The 17,088-nt window shown below is 43.2% G+C and overlaps 1 protein-coding gene across 1 annotated transcript; it reads left to right on the top strand.

Annotated features, from left to right (window-relative positions):
* The first annotated feature begins 511 nt into the window (after positions 1-511).
* Positions 512-15,202, top strand: BRK1 (BRICK1 subunit of SCAR/WAVE actin nucleating complex). The gene is made up of 3 exons (XM_080913673.1): positions 512-643; positions 14,061-14,143; positions 14,359-15,202. Exons 1-3 carry the CDS (start codon positions 526-528, stop codon positions 14,383-14,385), a joined length of 228 nt encoding a protein of 75 aa, XP_080769799.1. The 5' UTR covers positions 512-525; the 3' UTR covers positions 14,386-15,202.
* The last annotated feature ends 1,886 nt before the right edge of the window (positions 15,203-17,088 follow it).

The raw sequence follows: 17,088 nt of genomic DNA, 5'->3' as shown, positions 1-17,088 counted from the left end.
CACAACCATCTGTAATGGGATCTGATGTCCTCTTCTGGTGTGTCTGAAGAGAGCAACAGTGTACTCATAAAAATATAAAAATAAATAAATCTTTAAAACAAAAAAAAAAAAAAAACAAATTTTAAAAGAAAACGAGAGTGAACAGTTGTGAACCAAGCATGAATAAACGGGATTCGTCGACTGTGCCCATCTCTGACAAGGAGCAAGAGAGCTTGAAGCAACCCTAGGTGGAAGTAGGAGCGTGTGGGCGCCCCCTAACGACGAGACCCGCTAGTGATCAGCGGGTGTGTGCAGCCGGGGACAGGGTAGCTCTCAATCTTCACATCGCGAGTGGAGGAGTCTTGTTTTCCCCAGCGTGGGAGCCAAGCTAGAGCGCTGGGTAAAGGGAGATAGTCTGCGCACGCGCGCCGCTATGCCAGGGCTTTCTGGGGCTCGAACACTTGGGTGCGGGCTGGCAGCGCAGGCGCACTGGAGGTCTGTGGAGGTCGCGGCGCCTGCGCAGTCACTCTTCCTCAGGCGGCCGCCATGGCGGGACAAGAGGATCCGGTGCAGCGGGAGATTCACCAGGACTGGGCGAACCGGGAGTACATTGAGATCATCACTAGCAGCATCAAGAAAATCTCGGACTTTCTCAACTCTTTCGGTCAGCGGGCGAGCAGGGGAGGCTGGGAGGAGGGAGGCATCGGAGGGGCCGGCGGCGCTGAGGAGAGGCGCGCCGTCCGGCTACTCGCTTCCTCTTTCGCTCCCCGCCAGCCCCAGTCCCCTCACCCTGAGCCTCTCTAGGACATTTCCGTGGGTCTACCCTGCCCATTGCCATGACCTGATTGCGCACGTCAGCACGCCCACTGCCCAGCCTCTTAGGCCCATCCATCATCTGTCTTGGTTTGCACTGCGCTTCCTTGCCAGTCTCCACTTGGCACGCAGTGCGCATCCGTGTCACGGTCATGCTTACTGCTAAGACACTGCTGATACTTCTCCATCTCCTTCAGGATCAAGTCGGAAACCCCTTAATGTCATGCCTTCTATTGCTCCCGTTTAACCATTCCCCTGCCGCTCATTCATCCCCGGCTCTCTGGTGCTAATGCTGAGGGTTGTAAGGGATGGGACCCTCTCGGGCCTTGGAAATGCCTTTTATAGCCCCGTATCTGCTTCATGGTATGTATTCTGGATGCTTCTGTCTGGTTCCTCGGATTTAACATGGCAGATGCTGTCAGCAGAGTCCACTTTTCCAAAAACTATTCCTAGGTGTGGCCGGCTGGTGACAGTCTTGATTTCTTTCTGCATTTGTTCCGAGCCTTCTGGACTGAAAATTGTCATAGACTCCTTATGGTCTCCGGAAGGGTTCCTTCAGGGACTTTCTTACACAATACAAGACGTGCAGATGGCATCCAGTGATCTTTTTCAACTAGAGTACTTTGGTTCTACTAATTAGGAACTTTCAGCATCTTTGAGAAAGAGTGCTGTATTTTGAAAAAAGAAAGTAAAATGAATCCATTATTTTCTAGCTAAAGACCTGATGAGTCCTAAGTAGTATAATGGAAGGTGACAAAGCAACAGCTTCAGTGACAGGGTGTAGTTCAGGGGTTGGAGTCCTGAGTGTCATGCACAAGACCCTGGCATCCCCCACTCCTTAGAAAGGAAAGAGTTTTCTCTGGGTTGTTTTTTCCCCCCTTTCTCTTTCTCTCTTGGTCTGTTTGGTTGGTTGGTTGTTTTTTGTTTGTTTAAGAAAAGAACAAAACAAACACATCATTAAGGGGCTAGGCATAGAGTTTTGGCCTAGCTCGTGCACGGGAGTACACACACCCCGTGTCTCCAATAGCAGCACTCAGGAAGCAAAGACCCGAGGACCAGGAAACTCAAAGTCATCTGCTTTGTAGAGAGTTTGAGTCCAGCCTGATAGAACAAATGGGCGTAACTGGTTCTTACACAGGTCTGATGGCAGTGAGAAACATGGTAACTCTTTCCTGCTGATTTTGGTGGCTCACACCTGTACTCTTAGCACTTGAGAGAGATGAAGGCTGGAAGAGTGTTATGCGTTTGAAGCCAGCTTGGTCCTCAAAACAGCCACAAAAATGAACCATTTTCTAGGGCTCGAGAGATTGCTCAGCTGTTAAGAGCACTTCCAAAAGACCTAGGTACAAATCCTGGGACCCATGTTGCAGTTCACAGCTGTCCATTAACTCCAGTTCCAGAGGATATGACAAAGACACATGAGGGAAGACTATCAATGTTTAAAAAGTCTGTATTCAAAGGAGTTCTTTCAGGCACTGAGATGGCTTTCAGGTAAAAACCACCAAGTCTGGCAACCTGAATGCAATCCTCAGAACCCACAATGTGAAAGGAGAGAACCAGCTCCCACAGTTGTCTTCTGACCCCACAGTGGTACCATAGTACCCACCCACCTTTAAATACAGCATGTCCATCCATCCTCCATGTCCCCTACTCTATTGGTTTTGAGTCTTGGAAATTGCTAGAACTCCTTGGTTCCTCACCTTTCCCCCCTTCCCCTCCTGTGATAATTACTGTCTATCAGTCTATGCTGGCCTGGAACTCTATAGATCAGAATGTCCTCTAATTTGTGATGACTCTTGGTTCTGCTTCCCAAGTTTTGGCATTAGAAGTGGACTTAGAAAATGTGTAGGATTCTATAGTCTTACATGGATTTTTCGAAACAGGGAATGGAGGTTAAAGATACCAGTTAATGAGAGAAGGCATAAATGTATATGTCAGTGGTGTAGCTTCACACCCATCGGTAGCTGTGAAGGTTATAGTAGAGAACTGTAGTCAGTAAAGGAGTTCATATATCCCCAAAAGAAACTGATTCAATGAGTATAAGAGAAGGGAACAGGATTCAGTGGCAAGGCAGGTGGGTTTGCAGCTAGACCCAGTGAATTAGATTGCTTTTTACTGAATTAAAACATTTCAAGAATGTCTAGTTTTTCTGTGGAGGTTTTTGTTTTGTCTCAGGACCTTGTGGTGAGTGATAATAGCACTCTACAACTAAATTGCACTTTTTGAATTTATACCTTCTGTGTAAACTATTTCAATGTTTGTTCACATAGTTGGTTTCTCCTATGTTGCCAGAGAACTGAATCTTTCACTTTTTTCTTTAAACAGCATTCCTTACTGAAAAACATTCCCTCAAGTAGAAAAGAATGAAAGAAATTAAAATAGCCTAATATGGTCTATACCTGTAATCCTTCCTTGCTGAGGCAAGAGAATTGCCATGGTTAAGGCCAGTCTAGTAAAGAAAACAAAAACCTAAAGTGTTTTGTGCTGGGGGTGGGGCAGGATGGACTGTGTAGGATCATGGGTTTGAGTCTTTGGCCTATTCGGGAGAGGCAGTGAAAAGTAGTTGGAAACACCACTCACAAAGAATGTTTTAACAAGCAAAATTATAAGACTTCATTTGTCTGGTAGGAATTAATATCAGAGATATACAGTGTATACCGTGTCTAACCAAAGTGTTAGTGGACTTTCAATCAGCAAAGCACCAAAAGTCCTGTTATGTTGGGTCTGCTTTTCAAAATTTAAGAGTGATTGTAACATCTCACTGTTACAAATCTGGGTCTTAGTAACAGCAACTTCGTTTTAACTGAATTTCATCAGTAAGATGTTCCCTAACAGTCATGGAACAATCAAAACCTGAAAGTTTCTAGGTTTGTTTCTGTTTTTTTGAGACAAGGACTTGCTATATAGTTTTGGCTGACCAGGAAGTCAAATGTGTGTAAACCAGGGTGGTCTTAAACTCGGGGAGATCTGCCTCTCAGGTTCTGGAATTAAAGGTGTGTGCACAAGAGGCTGTTTTGGGTTTTTGAGGGGTGTGTGTGTGTGTGTGTGTGTGTGTTGGTGCTAGGGATCCAGTATGCTACTTAATCTATATTACCAGCCTGTAGTAATAAACATTATTTTGGTTTTGAGTTGTTATTTCACTGTGCAACAAATTGTCCGCTAACCCCTGGCCAGGCTCAAGTCCTGCTTCATTTATGTAGCTGAGACTATAGGCCTGTGTCTATATACAGGCCTGGCTACATTAAAGCTTGGTCCACATATATTTTGATATGCATACCCTAAGAAAGTATGTCTTATTACGGACAAAATTTGTCAAGACAGGGTCTCACTTAGTTTCTAGGATAATCTAGAACTTTGAATCTTCCTCTGAGGTGCTTAGGTATACACTACTGCTGATTGTCATAATTCTACATCTCTTAGTACTGTTCATTTTTTTCTCTTTCTCATCTGTCTAGCCTCACTCTTCTTTCTCCCCTCCTTCCTTCATCCTCTCTCCTTTGTGTGTGTGTGTTTTTTTTGTTTGTTTGTTTGTTTGTTTGTTTTTGAAATAGGGTGCCATGGTGTACCCGATCTGGCCAAGAGCATCTCACATGAACTCAAGCTTGTCCTCCATCTGCTTCCCTGACTGAGATTACAGGTGTCACATGACCTGTCCTTGTTTTCATTTCTAGTTTATTACCTTTTTGTTCTGGGGGTGGGATAGGAGGATCTCCATATCTATTAGTAAGCTTTTCCACTTTCCTTGGATGGCTACATAATTGCTATGGAACTGTCAGTCTGAAAGCTTGCTTTTGTTTTGGTGTTTTTTGTTTTGTCTTGTTTTGTTTTGTTTTTTGAGATAAGGTTTTGCTACAAGACCTTTTGATACCAGGCTGGCCTTGGATGGCTTAGAGCTTGCTATGTAGGCTGCCTCTGCCTCCTGAGTCCTGCACCATTGCACCCTGCTTTTTTTTTTCTCCCCTTTTTGAGGAAAAGTCTCATCATGTTGCTTAGGCTTATGTCTCCAACTTGATCAAATGATTTTTCCATTTCAGCCTTCCAACTTTATTTACATATTTTATACCATCTGACACAGCTGGGCTACAATGTGCATGCTGAATTTGTTAATTAAGTATAAAAATAGATTTTAAAATAACACCCTCCCCCTTTATACTTGTTTTTGCACACATTAGCTTCAGAATCAGGGAAGAGTCTAAAAATGCAGACCAGTAGTCTGTGATAATTTTTTTTTTAGAAAGTTCACACAACCCACAATACAGAGCAGTGTTAGGTGTGACTGTGTGACATCATCTGTGGCCGCAGGTTCAGGCAGTTGTCCAACACTGAAATGGAACCACAGATTGTGACTGCCCTCTCACAAGCTGGAATTAACTGCAATACTAAAAGTTGTTCAGACAATCATTAGCAGTCTAGAAATGATACATATTCTGCCTTTAGATCATGTTTTTACTTACCCTGTGTCAGGGTAGGAACTTAGGTTTGCTGTAATTTTTAAAGAACTCCAAGTGCCTCTTCAAATTAAACTATAGTCTTTGTACCACTAAGTTAGATAATCTTAAAATGGTGCAAACCTCAGATTCATACCAGAACTTAGGAAGTATGGTAAGGGTGTAGAATGGAACATTATACTCCATGCAATTCTAAGTCATCTATGCCACACCACCAGACTGGTTTCTCCTTAGAACTCAGAACTTCTCAGCCTAATGATGCCTCTGTCAGTTCATGTATCATGCGGGAGTTGTCATCCAGGAACTTGCCTAAAGGCTTAGCAAATAGTTAAATTGCTTTAGCTTCTAATTGTGTATCATAATGGGTTTCAGCCTTCTAATTAGTTACTCCTTTCTTTAAAGTATTAATTTCAACTGTTTCAAAAACCACCTAGTAATGACGCCAGACATAGGGTCTTTAATATCTTCTTCAGAGACTATAACAGCCGTGTAGGCAATTTCTTGTTGCTCCTAAAAAATTAAAATCCCACTCATTTTCCCAATCTACAATGCAGCAGAAAACCCCAAATCAGTTTTGTCCTCTGTAAAATGTGATTCATACACATGTGATACCAACATCCCAGCAGAGATTTCTTCCTTGTAATGCAGAAAAAAGGAACATTTCTTGCAGATCTCAGACTCTTTCCTCCCAAGGCTCATTCAGGAACTAAAACTTGACTTCAAAAACAAGCCAAGAGCTGGGTGTCTTAGTTAGGGTTTTACTCCTGTGAACAGACACCATGACCAAGGCACCTCTTATAAGGGCAACATTTAGTTGGGGCTGGCTCACAGGTTCAGAGGTTCAGTCCATTATCATCAAGGTGGAACATGGCAGCATTCAGGCAGGCATGGTACAGGTGGAGCTGAGCATTCTAAATCTTCATTTGAAGGATGTTAGCAGAATACTGGCTTCCAGGCAGCCAGGAGGCCATATACCAAAACCCACAATGACACACCTACTCCAACAGGGCCACACTTTCTAATAGTGCCACTCCCTGGCCCCCCATAGGCTTGTCCAAACACGTGAGTCTGTGGGGGCCACACCTAAACATAGCATAATGCAGAATACACTTAGTCCAACTTCAAAAGTCCCCGTAGTCTACTGCAGTCCCAACAATGTTAAAAGTCCAAAGTTCAAAGTCTCTCCTGAGATTTATCCAATCACTTAACTGTAATCCCTAAGGCAAGACAGGAAACCAGCTGGGCAAACTCCAAACTCTGCATCTCCATGGCTGATGTTAAAGATCTCCAACTCTTTTTTTTCATCTTTGTTGACAACAATAAACTTCTTTGTCCTAGGCTGGTTTCACTCCCTGTTAGCAACTTTCCTCAGCAGATAGCCCACAGCTCTGGCATCTTGAACATCTTGGTGTCTCCAAAGCAACTTCAATGTTACAGCTTCTTGTTTCAGTGTATGGAATCCACACATCTTCTGGGCTCCTCCAAAGGGCTAGCTTCACTTCTCCACCTCTGCCCTCTGTAACACTCTTAAGCTCAAGTTGATCTACTCCACTGCTGCTTCTGTTCTTGGTGATCATCCCATAGTACTGGCATCTCCAATACTCCGGGCTCTTCTACTGCAACTAGGCTTTATCAGTACCTCTTATATGCTCTCTTCATGGTGCCAAGCCCCAACTCCATTGCATGATTCCTTCAGTCCTGGGCTATCAACTGCAACTGAGACTGCACCTTCACCGATGGACTAGCCTCTCACAGTGCCAAACCTCAGCTGTTCTCCATGACCCCTTCATGCCTTCAAAACAAGTACCACCTTGGTGACTTACACATCACCAAGTACAGCTGCAGCACAAGATAGCACAACCTTGGCTACTCTTTCTGGAACACACCTTTTTTGTGCTCTCAGAAAACACTTCCCAGATTTCACCTTAGTGATGCTGGTGTCTTTTTAATTACCACTAATTTTTTTAGTTCCAGCTAACCAGCACCAATTGTCCCAGTAGTCCCTTTTATTCTGAACTCTAAAGCCAGATCCACGTGGCTGAAGTTGCCGTGTTATGCTGCTTGCTGAGGCTAGACCTCAGCCCTTCTTATTCTATTACCAGCTTTCTGTTTTCTAACTCCCTCTCTGCCTAAGGTTGGCTTTCCTGGAATTTGCTCTGTAGATTGACCTTAAACTCAAAGAGATCTGCATACCTTCTCTTAAACACTGAGATTAAAAGTGATCCACCAAGCCTGTATTTAAATTTTTCCTCACCTAGCACTTGGTCTAGGCTGGCCTTGAACTCGGAGATCTGCTTGTCTTTGCCTCTTGGAATTAAAGGCTTGTATTACCATGCCTGGACCTAATTTTAGCTGGGTGGGATCTTGAACCAAGGTCCCTTAATTCAATTTAGTATCCTTGAACACAGGATTCAGCTCCATTTCCCTTCCTGGTGCCTCTTTAATATTTGAACCATATAGTTTATATTTTTCCTTTCTCAGCTTGCTATGCTTGTTTAAAATGTTCTTCATGAGACTTAACCAGAGAACAAAGTTTATGATGGGTGTATGAGACTTTAATCAGTGCATTTAATCTGAGTCTCTTCACCTTAGCCTCAGGCAGACTCTTAAGACAAGAGCAAAAATTAGGCACATTCTTTAACAGAATACCACAAAAACAGTCTCTGGGCCACAGACTGAAATTCTCCCCTGAAACCTCTTGGGCCAGTTCTGCATAGTTCAAATCACTCTCAGTAACAGTCATTCATATCTGTACTAGGATAGCTCATTAAGCCCCATTTAAAGCATTCCACTGCTTTAAAATTCAAAGTCCCCAAATTCACATTTTTCCAAACAAAAGCATGGAATGGCCTATCACAGCAATACCCCACTCCCAGTACCAACTTCTGTATTAGTCAGAGGTCTCTAGAATCACAGAACTTATAGAATGTCTATATTTTAAGGGGATTTGCTGTGATGATAGTACTTGCCTGGGCCTAAGCTTTTCATGGCCACTATGCCTCAAGACCTCCATGCCAAGATCCAGGTCAGAAACTTGTGTCTTCCAGCCTCAAGATCTGCATCACAGGTGAGCCCTCCAATTCTGGATTGTAGTTCATTCCAGATATAGTTAAATTGACAACTAGGACTAGCCACTACCCTGGGTATATTGGCAGTCACCTGTAATTCCAGAACTCAGAAGGCTGAGATAGGATTTCCAATTCAAAGCTATCCTGGGCTACATAGTTTCAATCTAGCCTAAACTATATAAGGAACCACTGTCTGGAAATAGAATAGACCCCCTCCACCATCACACCCCAACACTCACCAAACAAGCCCTGAAGACACTTTGAGATAAAGCTAGTACTAACTCTTGCTGTGACAAGGTGGTATATGAAATAATCCAGAGAAAGAAAGCCAACTGCAGTGAACCATTTTAGTAATCCCAGGTCTTGGGAAGCAACAGGTAGAAGGATTGTTAAGTTTTAGTCTCAGGATAGGCCAGGCTATGTAAGAAAGAACTTACCTAGTAAATAAATAAATAGATAGATAAATACATAAATGTAGGAGCTAGAGAGATAGCTCAGCAGTTAGAAGCACTGACTGTTCTTCCAGAGGTTGTGAATTCAATTCCCAGCAATCACGTGGTAGCTCACAACCATCCGTAATGGAATCTGATGCCCTGCTCTGATGTATTTGAAGACAGTGACAGTGTATTCACATATATAAAATAAATCTTTAATAATAACTGTAGAGAGGATATCATCTATTATTGTTGGCAGTGATGCTGTGGATATACAAGCATGATACCCTGATAAGACCTGCTTTTATTGAGTGGTAACAAAGTATACTTTAATGCAGGGTCCAGAGTTGCCCAGTTGCTGAATGCCCTCCTGTTATTTATATTTAAAACAGCAGGTTCTGGTGTGGCCTTAAGCATGTGCTGTGGCATTCTACCTCTGAGGTACACCTAGCCTATGTACCAAACATATTTAACTTCAAGCATAGTTCAGAGCCTGTGTCTAGAGTTGGGCGCTTTGTCTTCCTCAGTTGTGTTAATCTATGTAAGCCAGTTCCAGGGTATCATTCTGAGGTTCTGATTGATTTACCAGATTAACAGGTAACAACACAGTTCTCTAGGAATGATCCCTCCCTGGATCGCTTTTCCAGTGGTTTCTGTGTATCTCTTTTCCTGGGAAATCCAACTGTCAGGGAGATTGTTTGCCTTTGAGCTTCCAAACATCCAAGTAAATGGAACTCTGGGCATGTTGGATAGTCCTGACAGAAGTGACAGTGTTGAGCCAGTAAGATGACTCAGTGGGTACCTGCTGTTAAGCCTGATGACCTGAGTTCAATCTCTGGGATCTACATGGCTAAAGGAAGGAACCATACCCAAAAGTTTCGTTTGACTTGCACATATGTGCCAGAGCACATGTACACACATACACAAAAATGTAAAATTAAGGTAACGTGTTTCTAAAGGTTGCTAGGGTGGTCATTGTAAGTTAGATTTGGGAACTAGAGGAGGCAGCAAGAGCAGATAGTAAGGTTTCAAAAGAAGATCCCAGCAATGTGCACACATTTACAGGTGAATGATGTGTGGCATGTGAGTTACATGTCAGTGAAACTAAGTATGAAAACAGATTATAAAAATTAAGTTTGAAAAACTAATGAGAATGAGCGAATGTCTTTTTCATGGGTGTGTATGGGAGTGTCAGTGTGTATGTATTGTGCACAAGCTCTTCCACTTTATTCACTAAAGCAGGTGTCTCTGTCAAACTCACAGCTCAATGATACGAAGTCTAGCCTTTCTAGCTCTCTTCCTCTGAGGATTATCCCATCTCAGCCTTCGGAGGCTAGAATTGCAGCAGGTTGCCCTGCCTGCCAGCATTTATGTGAGGTGCTGGATGTCTGAACTCCTGCTCTTACGCAAGTGCTTTAACCACTGAGGCATCTCCCCCACTTATTATTTTTTAACTGTTTATCTAAAGTGGGGAAAGTGACAGCCAAAGACCCAAGTAACTTAAGAAGTTCATCCTTAGGGATTTAGATTTATTTAGACAAAAAAAAAAAAAAAAAGACTTGTGTTTTTCTGGTAAGACCTCTCAGAGGCAAAGTTTTAGCCAAGTGTTGGTGGAGAAGAATGATTAGATAGGCAAGATGATGAGAGTTGAGGCTGGATGAGTGTAGGAAGATTTGTCAAAGTGAATGCTTTTGTAGAAGCAGCCAGAGAAGAGATGAAAAGTTGTTAGCTTGCCTTGACTCATTGTGTGGGAGTCGTGCAGAGTGATCTCACAGCTATTTTAGACCCAAAGAATAAAGGTTGAGATAGAGACGTGGTTGCAGGAGGTAGTAGGGTAGGAAGTAGCCATCGTTTGTCTCCCTTCTCAGCTGCTGAGGACAGTTGAAAAGAAAAGGGATATCATGGTTTCAGGTAAAGGAGTCAGAGGAGAAAAGGTATTTTAAGGGAGGGGAGGTCCTGAAAGAAGATTGGAAGAGGCAGAGGAAAGAGTCAAGGCTGCTTTTCACAGATAGAATCTTGATTCCATCGTGTGCTTGATACTGATCCAATCAGTCTCTGGATATTGTTGACATGGTAACTGATTAGTTTCCAAGGTTCAAACAATGAGACAATATTACTTTTCTTTTTTTATTTAAATAACTTTATTTTAAAAAACAAATAAATGTACAGATTTTTAAAAGCGTTTTTGCATAAAACTATATGAATATATTGATTTTTTTTAAAGTTTGATAGTTTGCTTGTTTGTTTTTTAGATTTATTTATTATATGTAAGTACACTGTAGCTTTCTTCAGACACACCAGAAAAGGGCATCAGATCTCATTACAGATGGTTGTGAGCCACCAAGTGGTTGCTGCAAATTGAGCTCAGGACCTCTGGAAGAGCAGTCAGTGCTCTTAACTGCTGAGCCATCTCTACAACCCAACAATGTTACTTTTCATTGCTGTGACAAAACACCATGACCAAAGCAATGTATAAAAGAAAACTTTTTTTTTTTTTTTTTTTTTGGAGCTCATTCAGGCCTATGGTTCCAAAGGATAAGAGTTCATGATCATTATGGTGGGAACATGGTAGTAGTCAGGTATGGCACTGGAGCAGTGGGTGAGAGTTTACATCTTAATCTACAAGCTTTTGAGCTGACGGGTCATTCCTATTCAAACTACCACATTCCACTTAGTCCCATGGGTTTGTGACCATATAATGCAAAAATGAATTTAGTCTAACTTTAAAAGTTTCCATAGTCAGTCATGTGTAGTGGTACATACCTTTAATCCCAACACTCAAGAGGCAGAGGCAGGCAGATCTCTGTGAGGTCAGGTTCAGCCTGGTCTAATACAGAGAGTTCCAGGGCAGCCATGCCCCCACCTACATAGACCCTGTGTCCAAAAGGAAGAAAGAAAAAGAAATGTCTCCATGATCTCAATATAGTTAAAAAGTCCAATCTCCTAATTGTAACCCCTCATAAAAAGCAAATTGTGGTCTTTGAGCATATAATGGCAGAGTATGCATTACCATTCCAACAAGGAGGAATCGTGGCATAGTAAGGAAATGCTGGACCAAAAAGATGGAAACCCAGGAGGAAGGCAAACTCCAAATCCTGTCTCTATGCCTGATATCAAAATGTCTTATTTGCTTCTTCCTCACAGCTTTGTTACTGCAGCATGCTTCTCCCACTTTCCACTCCGTCTGCAGCTCTCCACAGTGGGATCACCAGTGCAGTCCAGGCTTCACTAACACTGCTCACACAGTGGCAGCTCTGGGCTCCGCACACGCTCCCTTCCTGTATCCTTCCTGACTCTAGCCAGAGCCACAAAACCACTACTGCCAGGCTATGCTACCTGTTGGGGGTGGAGCCTGGCTCCTACATTTTTATAAACTTTGATTCGTTGTTGCCTTTTAGGAACAGAAAATTACCTTGAGTCTTTTTCTTTCATCAGTTGCAGTGTTAGCTTGGGTGTGGTCTTGCCTTTAGTGTACTGTACTCATTTCCTTATTCCATTTCTCTTCAGTCATATCTCTTTCAACGCAAGCCTTGGTTCCAATGTTAAATTTCCTCACCATCTTTTTCTCCTCAAATTGTGTATTTTGCATTTCTTCTTGCCCCACTTGCTCTGTTTCATTGTAGGACTGCAAAAGAATAATTAGTAATAATTCAACCACAGAGTTGCTATATTAGTCAGGGTTCTCTAGAGTCACAGAACTTATGACTAGTCTCTATATAGCAAGGAGGTACTTATTGGTGACTTACAGTCTGTAGTCCAATCCCTTACAAATGGCTTGCAGCAGCTGTTAAGTCCAAGGATCTAGCAGATGCTCAGTCCCACAGGGCAAGCAGGCAAAGTCCCAGAATGCAGGCAGGCTGAGAGAGAGAGCCTTCCTTGTTCCAGTGTCCTTATATAGGTCTCAGATTAAAGGTGTGTGCTGCCACACCAGGATCTGAGACTTACTTGTCCCAGATGACCTTGAGATCAGCGCTCTCCTTGCCTTAGTTTCCTAAGGTTCTTATCCTCTATGCCTCAAGATGAAGATCAAAGGTGGGCCTCCCAATTCTGGATTGTGGTTCATTCCAGATATGGTCAAATTGACAACCAGAAATAGCCACTATAGTTGCTGTCTTGAATTTTCCTCTGCCACAGAATTAGTGCAAAATTTCAATTTAACCTCGGGCAGATTTTTAGCTCCTATTAAGATTGCCCATTACAAGTGTTCAGCTGTTTCTCTATTCCAAAGTCTTCCACATTCCTTCAAAAAGCAGCACGGCCAGGCCTGTAGGAACAGCCCACTTGCTGATACCAATTCCTATCTTTTCAGTTGCTGTGAGCAAACACTGTGACCATGGCAACTTACAAAAAAGTTTATTTTGGGGCTCACAGTTTCAGAGGTTAGGTCTATGACCATCATGGTAAAGAGCATAACAACAGGCAGGTAGGCATGTCATTGGAGTAGTAGATGAGAGTTTCTAACTTGATCCATGAGCATGAGGCATAGAGACAGACAAGCAGGCATACAGACGAACAGACAGACACACACACACACACACAGAGAAAATCGTGTGGGCTTTTGACACCTTCCTCTCTGGACCTCCTCTTCCTTCTTTGCCTTAATTTTGGCTGTAGCCCTCTGGACTCTGCCTCCCTGCTGCAGTGATGGGCATTGAACTTGGAGTAGTCAAGGACAAGCCTCCTCAACTGACCTGTATCTATCCTAAAACCATACTCAGGTTTTGAGCTTTGATCTCTTCCCGAGCTAGTGACATGTGTGTGCTTGTGATGTCAGGAACAGGAACAGTTCCCACGCAGCCTTGTGGGCTCAAGAAACAGCTGGTGTTCCTCGGTGTGGTGCATTTAGTACACATCCCTAGTTTAATTTTCAGTGGGTTTATAGGGATATACCGTAGGTTGAAGAGCTTCTATGTTTCCTTTCTCATTAGGTCTCTTTTCTTGAAACTTTTAGTTTGCTGCTTGACAAAGCGATTTGTACATCCTTTACATATTAGTTGTATGTTGTTGCTATAACAATTTTTATAAATTTAGCAACGTTTTTAAGATCCATAAATTTAGCTTGAGACAGGAGGATCACTGCAAGTCAAGACTGACCTTGGCTATAAGACAAGACATGGATCTTCTTTGGTGGTAGCTCGTCTTTGCCTACTACCCCGAGTGTTCCACAGCATCTGAGTAGTTGATTCTTAAGTGCTTCTTACCATATTCCCAACCCCCAGGTGTACTTGGGGAAAAGTTTCATCTTCAGCCCAGAGGGTTTGTGTGGGTATGGGTGTTTGGAGTGACATTAATCCTGAACATTAGTCTCCTTTTACCAGATATGTCTTGTCGTTCAAGACTCGCAACACTAAATGAGAAATTGACAGCCCTTGAACGGAGAATAGAGTACATTGAAGCAAGGGTGAGTATGGTCATAGGCTACCCCTGAGGGAATACCCATTTCTGCTTAACACAGCCTTGTAGAAGTTAAGGGCTCTGCCTAGATTTAGGTGTCATGGCTCTGGAGCTGCCTTTGCTACCATTTCTCACTGTATGGGATCCAAAATAGGATTTTTTATAAAAAAAATGGCTGTAATCCTTTTGCATTTTATCTAAATGTCAGTTTTCCCTTCACAGGTGACAAAGGGTGAGACTCTCACCTAGAACTGTGCCACGCTGCTGCTGGGAAGTTGCTGTACAGAACACTGGCCATGTGGGAAAGGCCCAGCAGCCTTCTGCTCCTCCTCCTCTCCTTACAGAGCAACAGGGCTTTTTCTTGTTTTTCTTTTTTCAAAAGTGGCCTTTGGGCTCTGCTGTGTGCCCTGGGGTGTGATATGGCATGGGGGAGCAAGCAGTCCAGGGGACCTCTGGAAACAGCATTAGGCTTTTTCCCTTTTCAGTAACATTGTTTGGAACTACTTGTCAATGTGTTTGAGGTGTTGAGAGGCAAAGGCTGGGACTCTTTAAGGTCCTGCCCACCTCTCTATCTCTTTCTCTCAGACTTTCCCTACAGCTCCCATGGCCTCTGCACTGATTTCTGTCAACAGTCGGCCTTCTCTCCACCTGTGAGAGGTGGGGGCAGTCCTGGCTGAGACTTGTGCCCTGCAGTGTGGTTGCCAGAAAATGTTGTTGCTAACCCACCAGTTGGCTTGAAGGGACATTTTCAGTTTTCTTTGTGTCACTTGGGGTATTGGTGGCTCTCATGCTTCCCTAATAAACTCAACTTTGTCTGACTGCTGTGACTGTGGTGGCAAGAGTAGCTGGAGAGGGGCTCACTGTTGAGAACCTGTGTAGGAATCTTTCTAGCACAGGAAACCTGCAGCCCTAGCTGTTGAAAGCCTAGACAGCTCTCAGCCAGTGTTCCTGTCTGGACTCTTGAACTAGCTCAGCCTGGAATTTACTTGGTCTTTCAGCAGATACTACCAAGGACTTTTACTATATAGGTGTGTTAGACTCTAATAAAAGATACAGTATTAAATCAGACCTGATGTTTATGATCTGTTGAAATCTTAGACTCTTCCCAGTTTAACTAAATCTAGGGTAGACTACTAGTTTTATAAGATAAACATCCTGTGAAAGTAAATACCAAGGTTTGTGGGATGGTCTAACACATAGGCTGTTTGCCTCCAAACTTGGGAGTCCTGAGTTCTCTCTAGGATCAGCATGGCAGAAGGAGAGAACCTACTCTTAGAGGTTGTCTTTTGCTCTCCACATGGATGCTGTGGTATTCCTGTGAATGAGGGTACACGTGTACAAGATGTAAAAACCAATTTTCTCAAGAAAATACTGCAGTTTAAACAGAAGAATCGAAGACTTCCTATGTTTCCTATAAACTTAAGCCAACTTACTGCTAAAGGCTTTTCCTTACAGATAACTTCCCCTTGAGTAGGGCATTATCATGGTCTGTGCACACTGATTTCTCTATTCAAGCCCTATTTAACATTCAGAGTATAGCTCAGGTTAACACTCCCCATTGTTCTTCCAGACAAGTACATTCAGTACTGTCCTTTCTCAGATTTCCATCTTTACACCACAGTTCATCCTGAATTATTTGGGTCATTTTCAGAGTATATTGTCCTAGGGTTTTGTTGCTGTGAGGAGACACCATGACCAAGGCAACTCTTTTAAAGGCAAACATTTTACTGGGGCTGGCTTACAATTTCAGAGGTTTAGTTCATTATCGTCATTACAGAAAGTATGGCAGCCTGCAGGCAGGCATATGCTGGAGGAGCAAAGAGTCCTACATCATGATACGAAGGCAGCCAGGAAGAGACTGTCTTCTACAGGCAGCCAGGAGGGTGTCATCACACTGGCCAGACTTGAGCTATATGAGACCCCAAAGGCCCACTCACAGTGACACACTTCCTCTAAAAAGGCTTTTCCTACTAATAGTGCCACTTCCCATGGGCCAAGCATATTCAAACTACCACACATGTAACCTAAGAAGTACCTGAGGCCCCTTCCCTGGACTGACTAACTCAGGTGTTTTGAGGAAGGCATGCTGTCATGGACACTGATGAGCCAGACTAGGAGGGTTCAAGCTGTGTAGTATTCTTGTGTTTGCAGAAAACCTGCTTAGACCTTGGGCATGTTAAGTAATACTGCCTGCTCTCTTTTATCCAGCCTTTTACAAAATCCAAAGCTTTCGCAGTAGTACCAGCACAGGTGAGCCTTTTCACACCTGACTTGTGTGGCTGTTACCTGAGCTGTCAGAACCTGGGGCCCTGGCAGCCCTGACAATCTAGTTGTTACACTGTCCTCAGTAAGCCAGTTAGGTAATGGTGAAAAGTAGGAAAGGTCTCTTCAGTGAGGCCACAGTGGGGAAGAGGAAGTCAGGTTCTGTGATACACCTGCCTATCATTGGGATTCCTACACGAGGCTTAGGTTTAAACAGTCATTAGGTATACATGGCCAGACCTAGTGGTGTGGACATTAATTCCAGCTCTAGAGGAAGAGGTTGTTAGATGTCTGAGTTTCAAGACATCCAGGGCCCCACAGGAAAAGGCTTCCAGAGAAGAGTATTCTAGACTCCTACCTTTAAGAAACTAGCTCCCAGGCTGATAAGTGCAAAACTGTGGCTGATACTTGGATATGAAAAGAAAGGAGAAAAGGTACATTCCAGTTAAAGCAGTGGTTCTCAACCTTCCAGATGCTGTGACCCTTTGATGGAGCTCATGGTGTGGTAACCCCTAACCATAAAATTATTTTTGTTGCTACTTGATAGGTGAAATTTTGGTACTGCTATGAGTAGTATATGCAGATATTCAGGGCATCTGATATGCGACACTGGTTGTTCAACTCCAGGGGTCTTGATTGACAGGTTGAGACAATTAAGATCTGTTTCCTTCTGGTCATTGTCTTAGCTTT

This window comes from Micromys minutus, assembly GCF_963924665.1.
Source record: "Micromys minutus genome assembly, chromosome: 3".
Taxonomy (NCBI): Eukaryota; Metazoa; Chordata; class Mammalia; order Rodentia; family Muridae; genus Micromys; species Micromys minutus.
Note: the sequence above shows the minus strand (reverse complement) of the source record. Positions and strands in the feature narration are given on the sequence as shown.

Coding starts and splice junctions, on each gene's coding strand:
- BRK1 (XM_080913673.1), top strand. CDS start 526: ATGGCGGGACAAGAGGATCCGGTGCAGCGGGAGATTCACCAGGACTGG. Junction 644..14,060: donor GGACTTTCTCAACTCTTTCG/GTCAGCGGGCGA, acceptor TCCTTTTACCAG/ATATGTCTTGTCGTTCAAGA. Junction 14,144..14,358: donor TAGAGTACATTGAAGCAAGG/GTGAGTATGGTC, acceptor TTCCCTTCACAG/GTGACAAAGGGTGAGACTCT.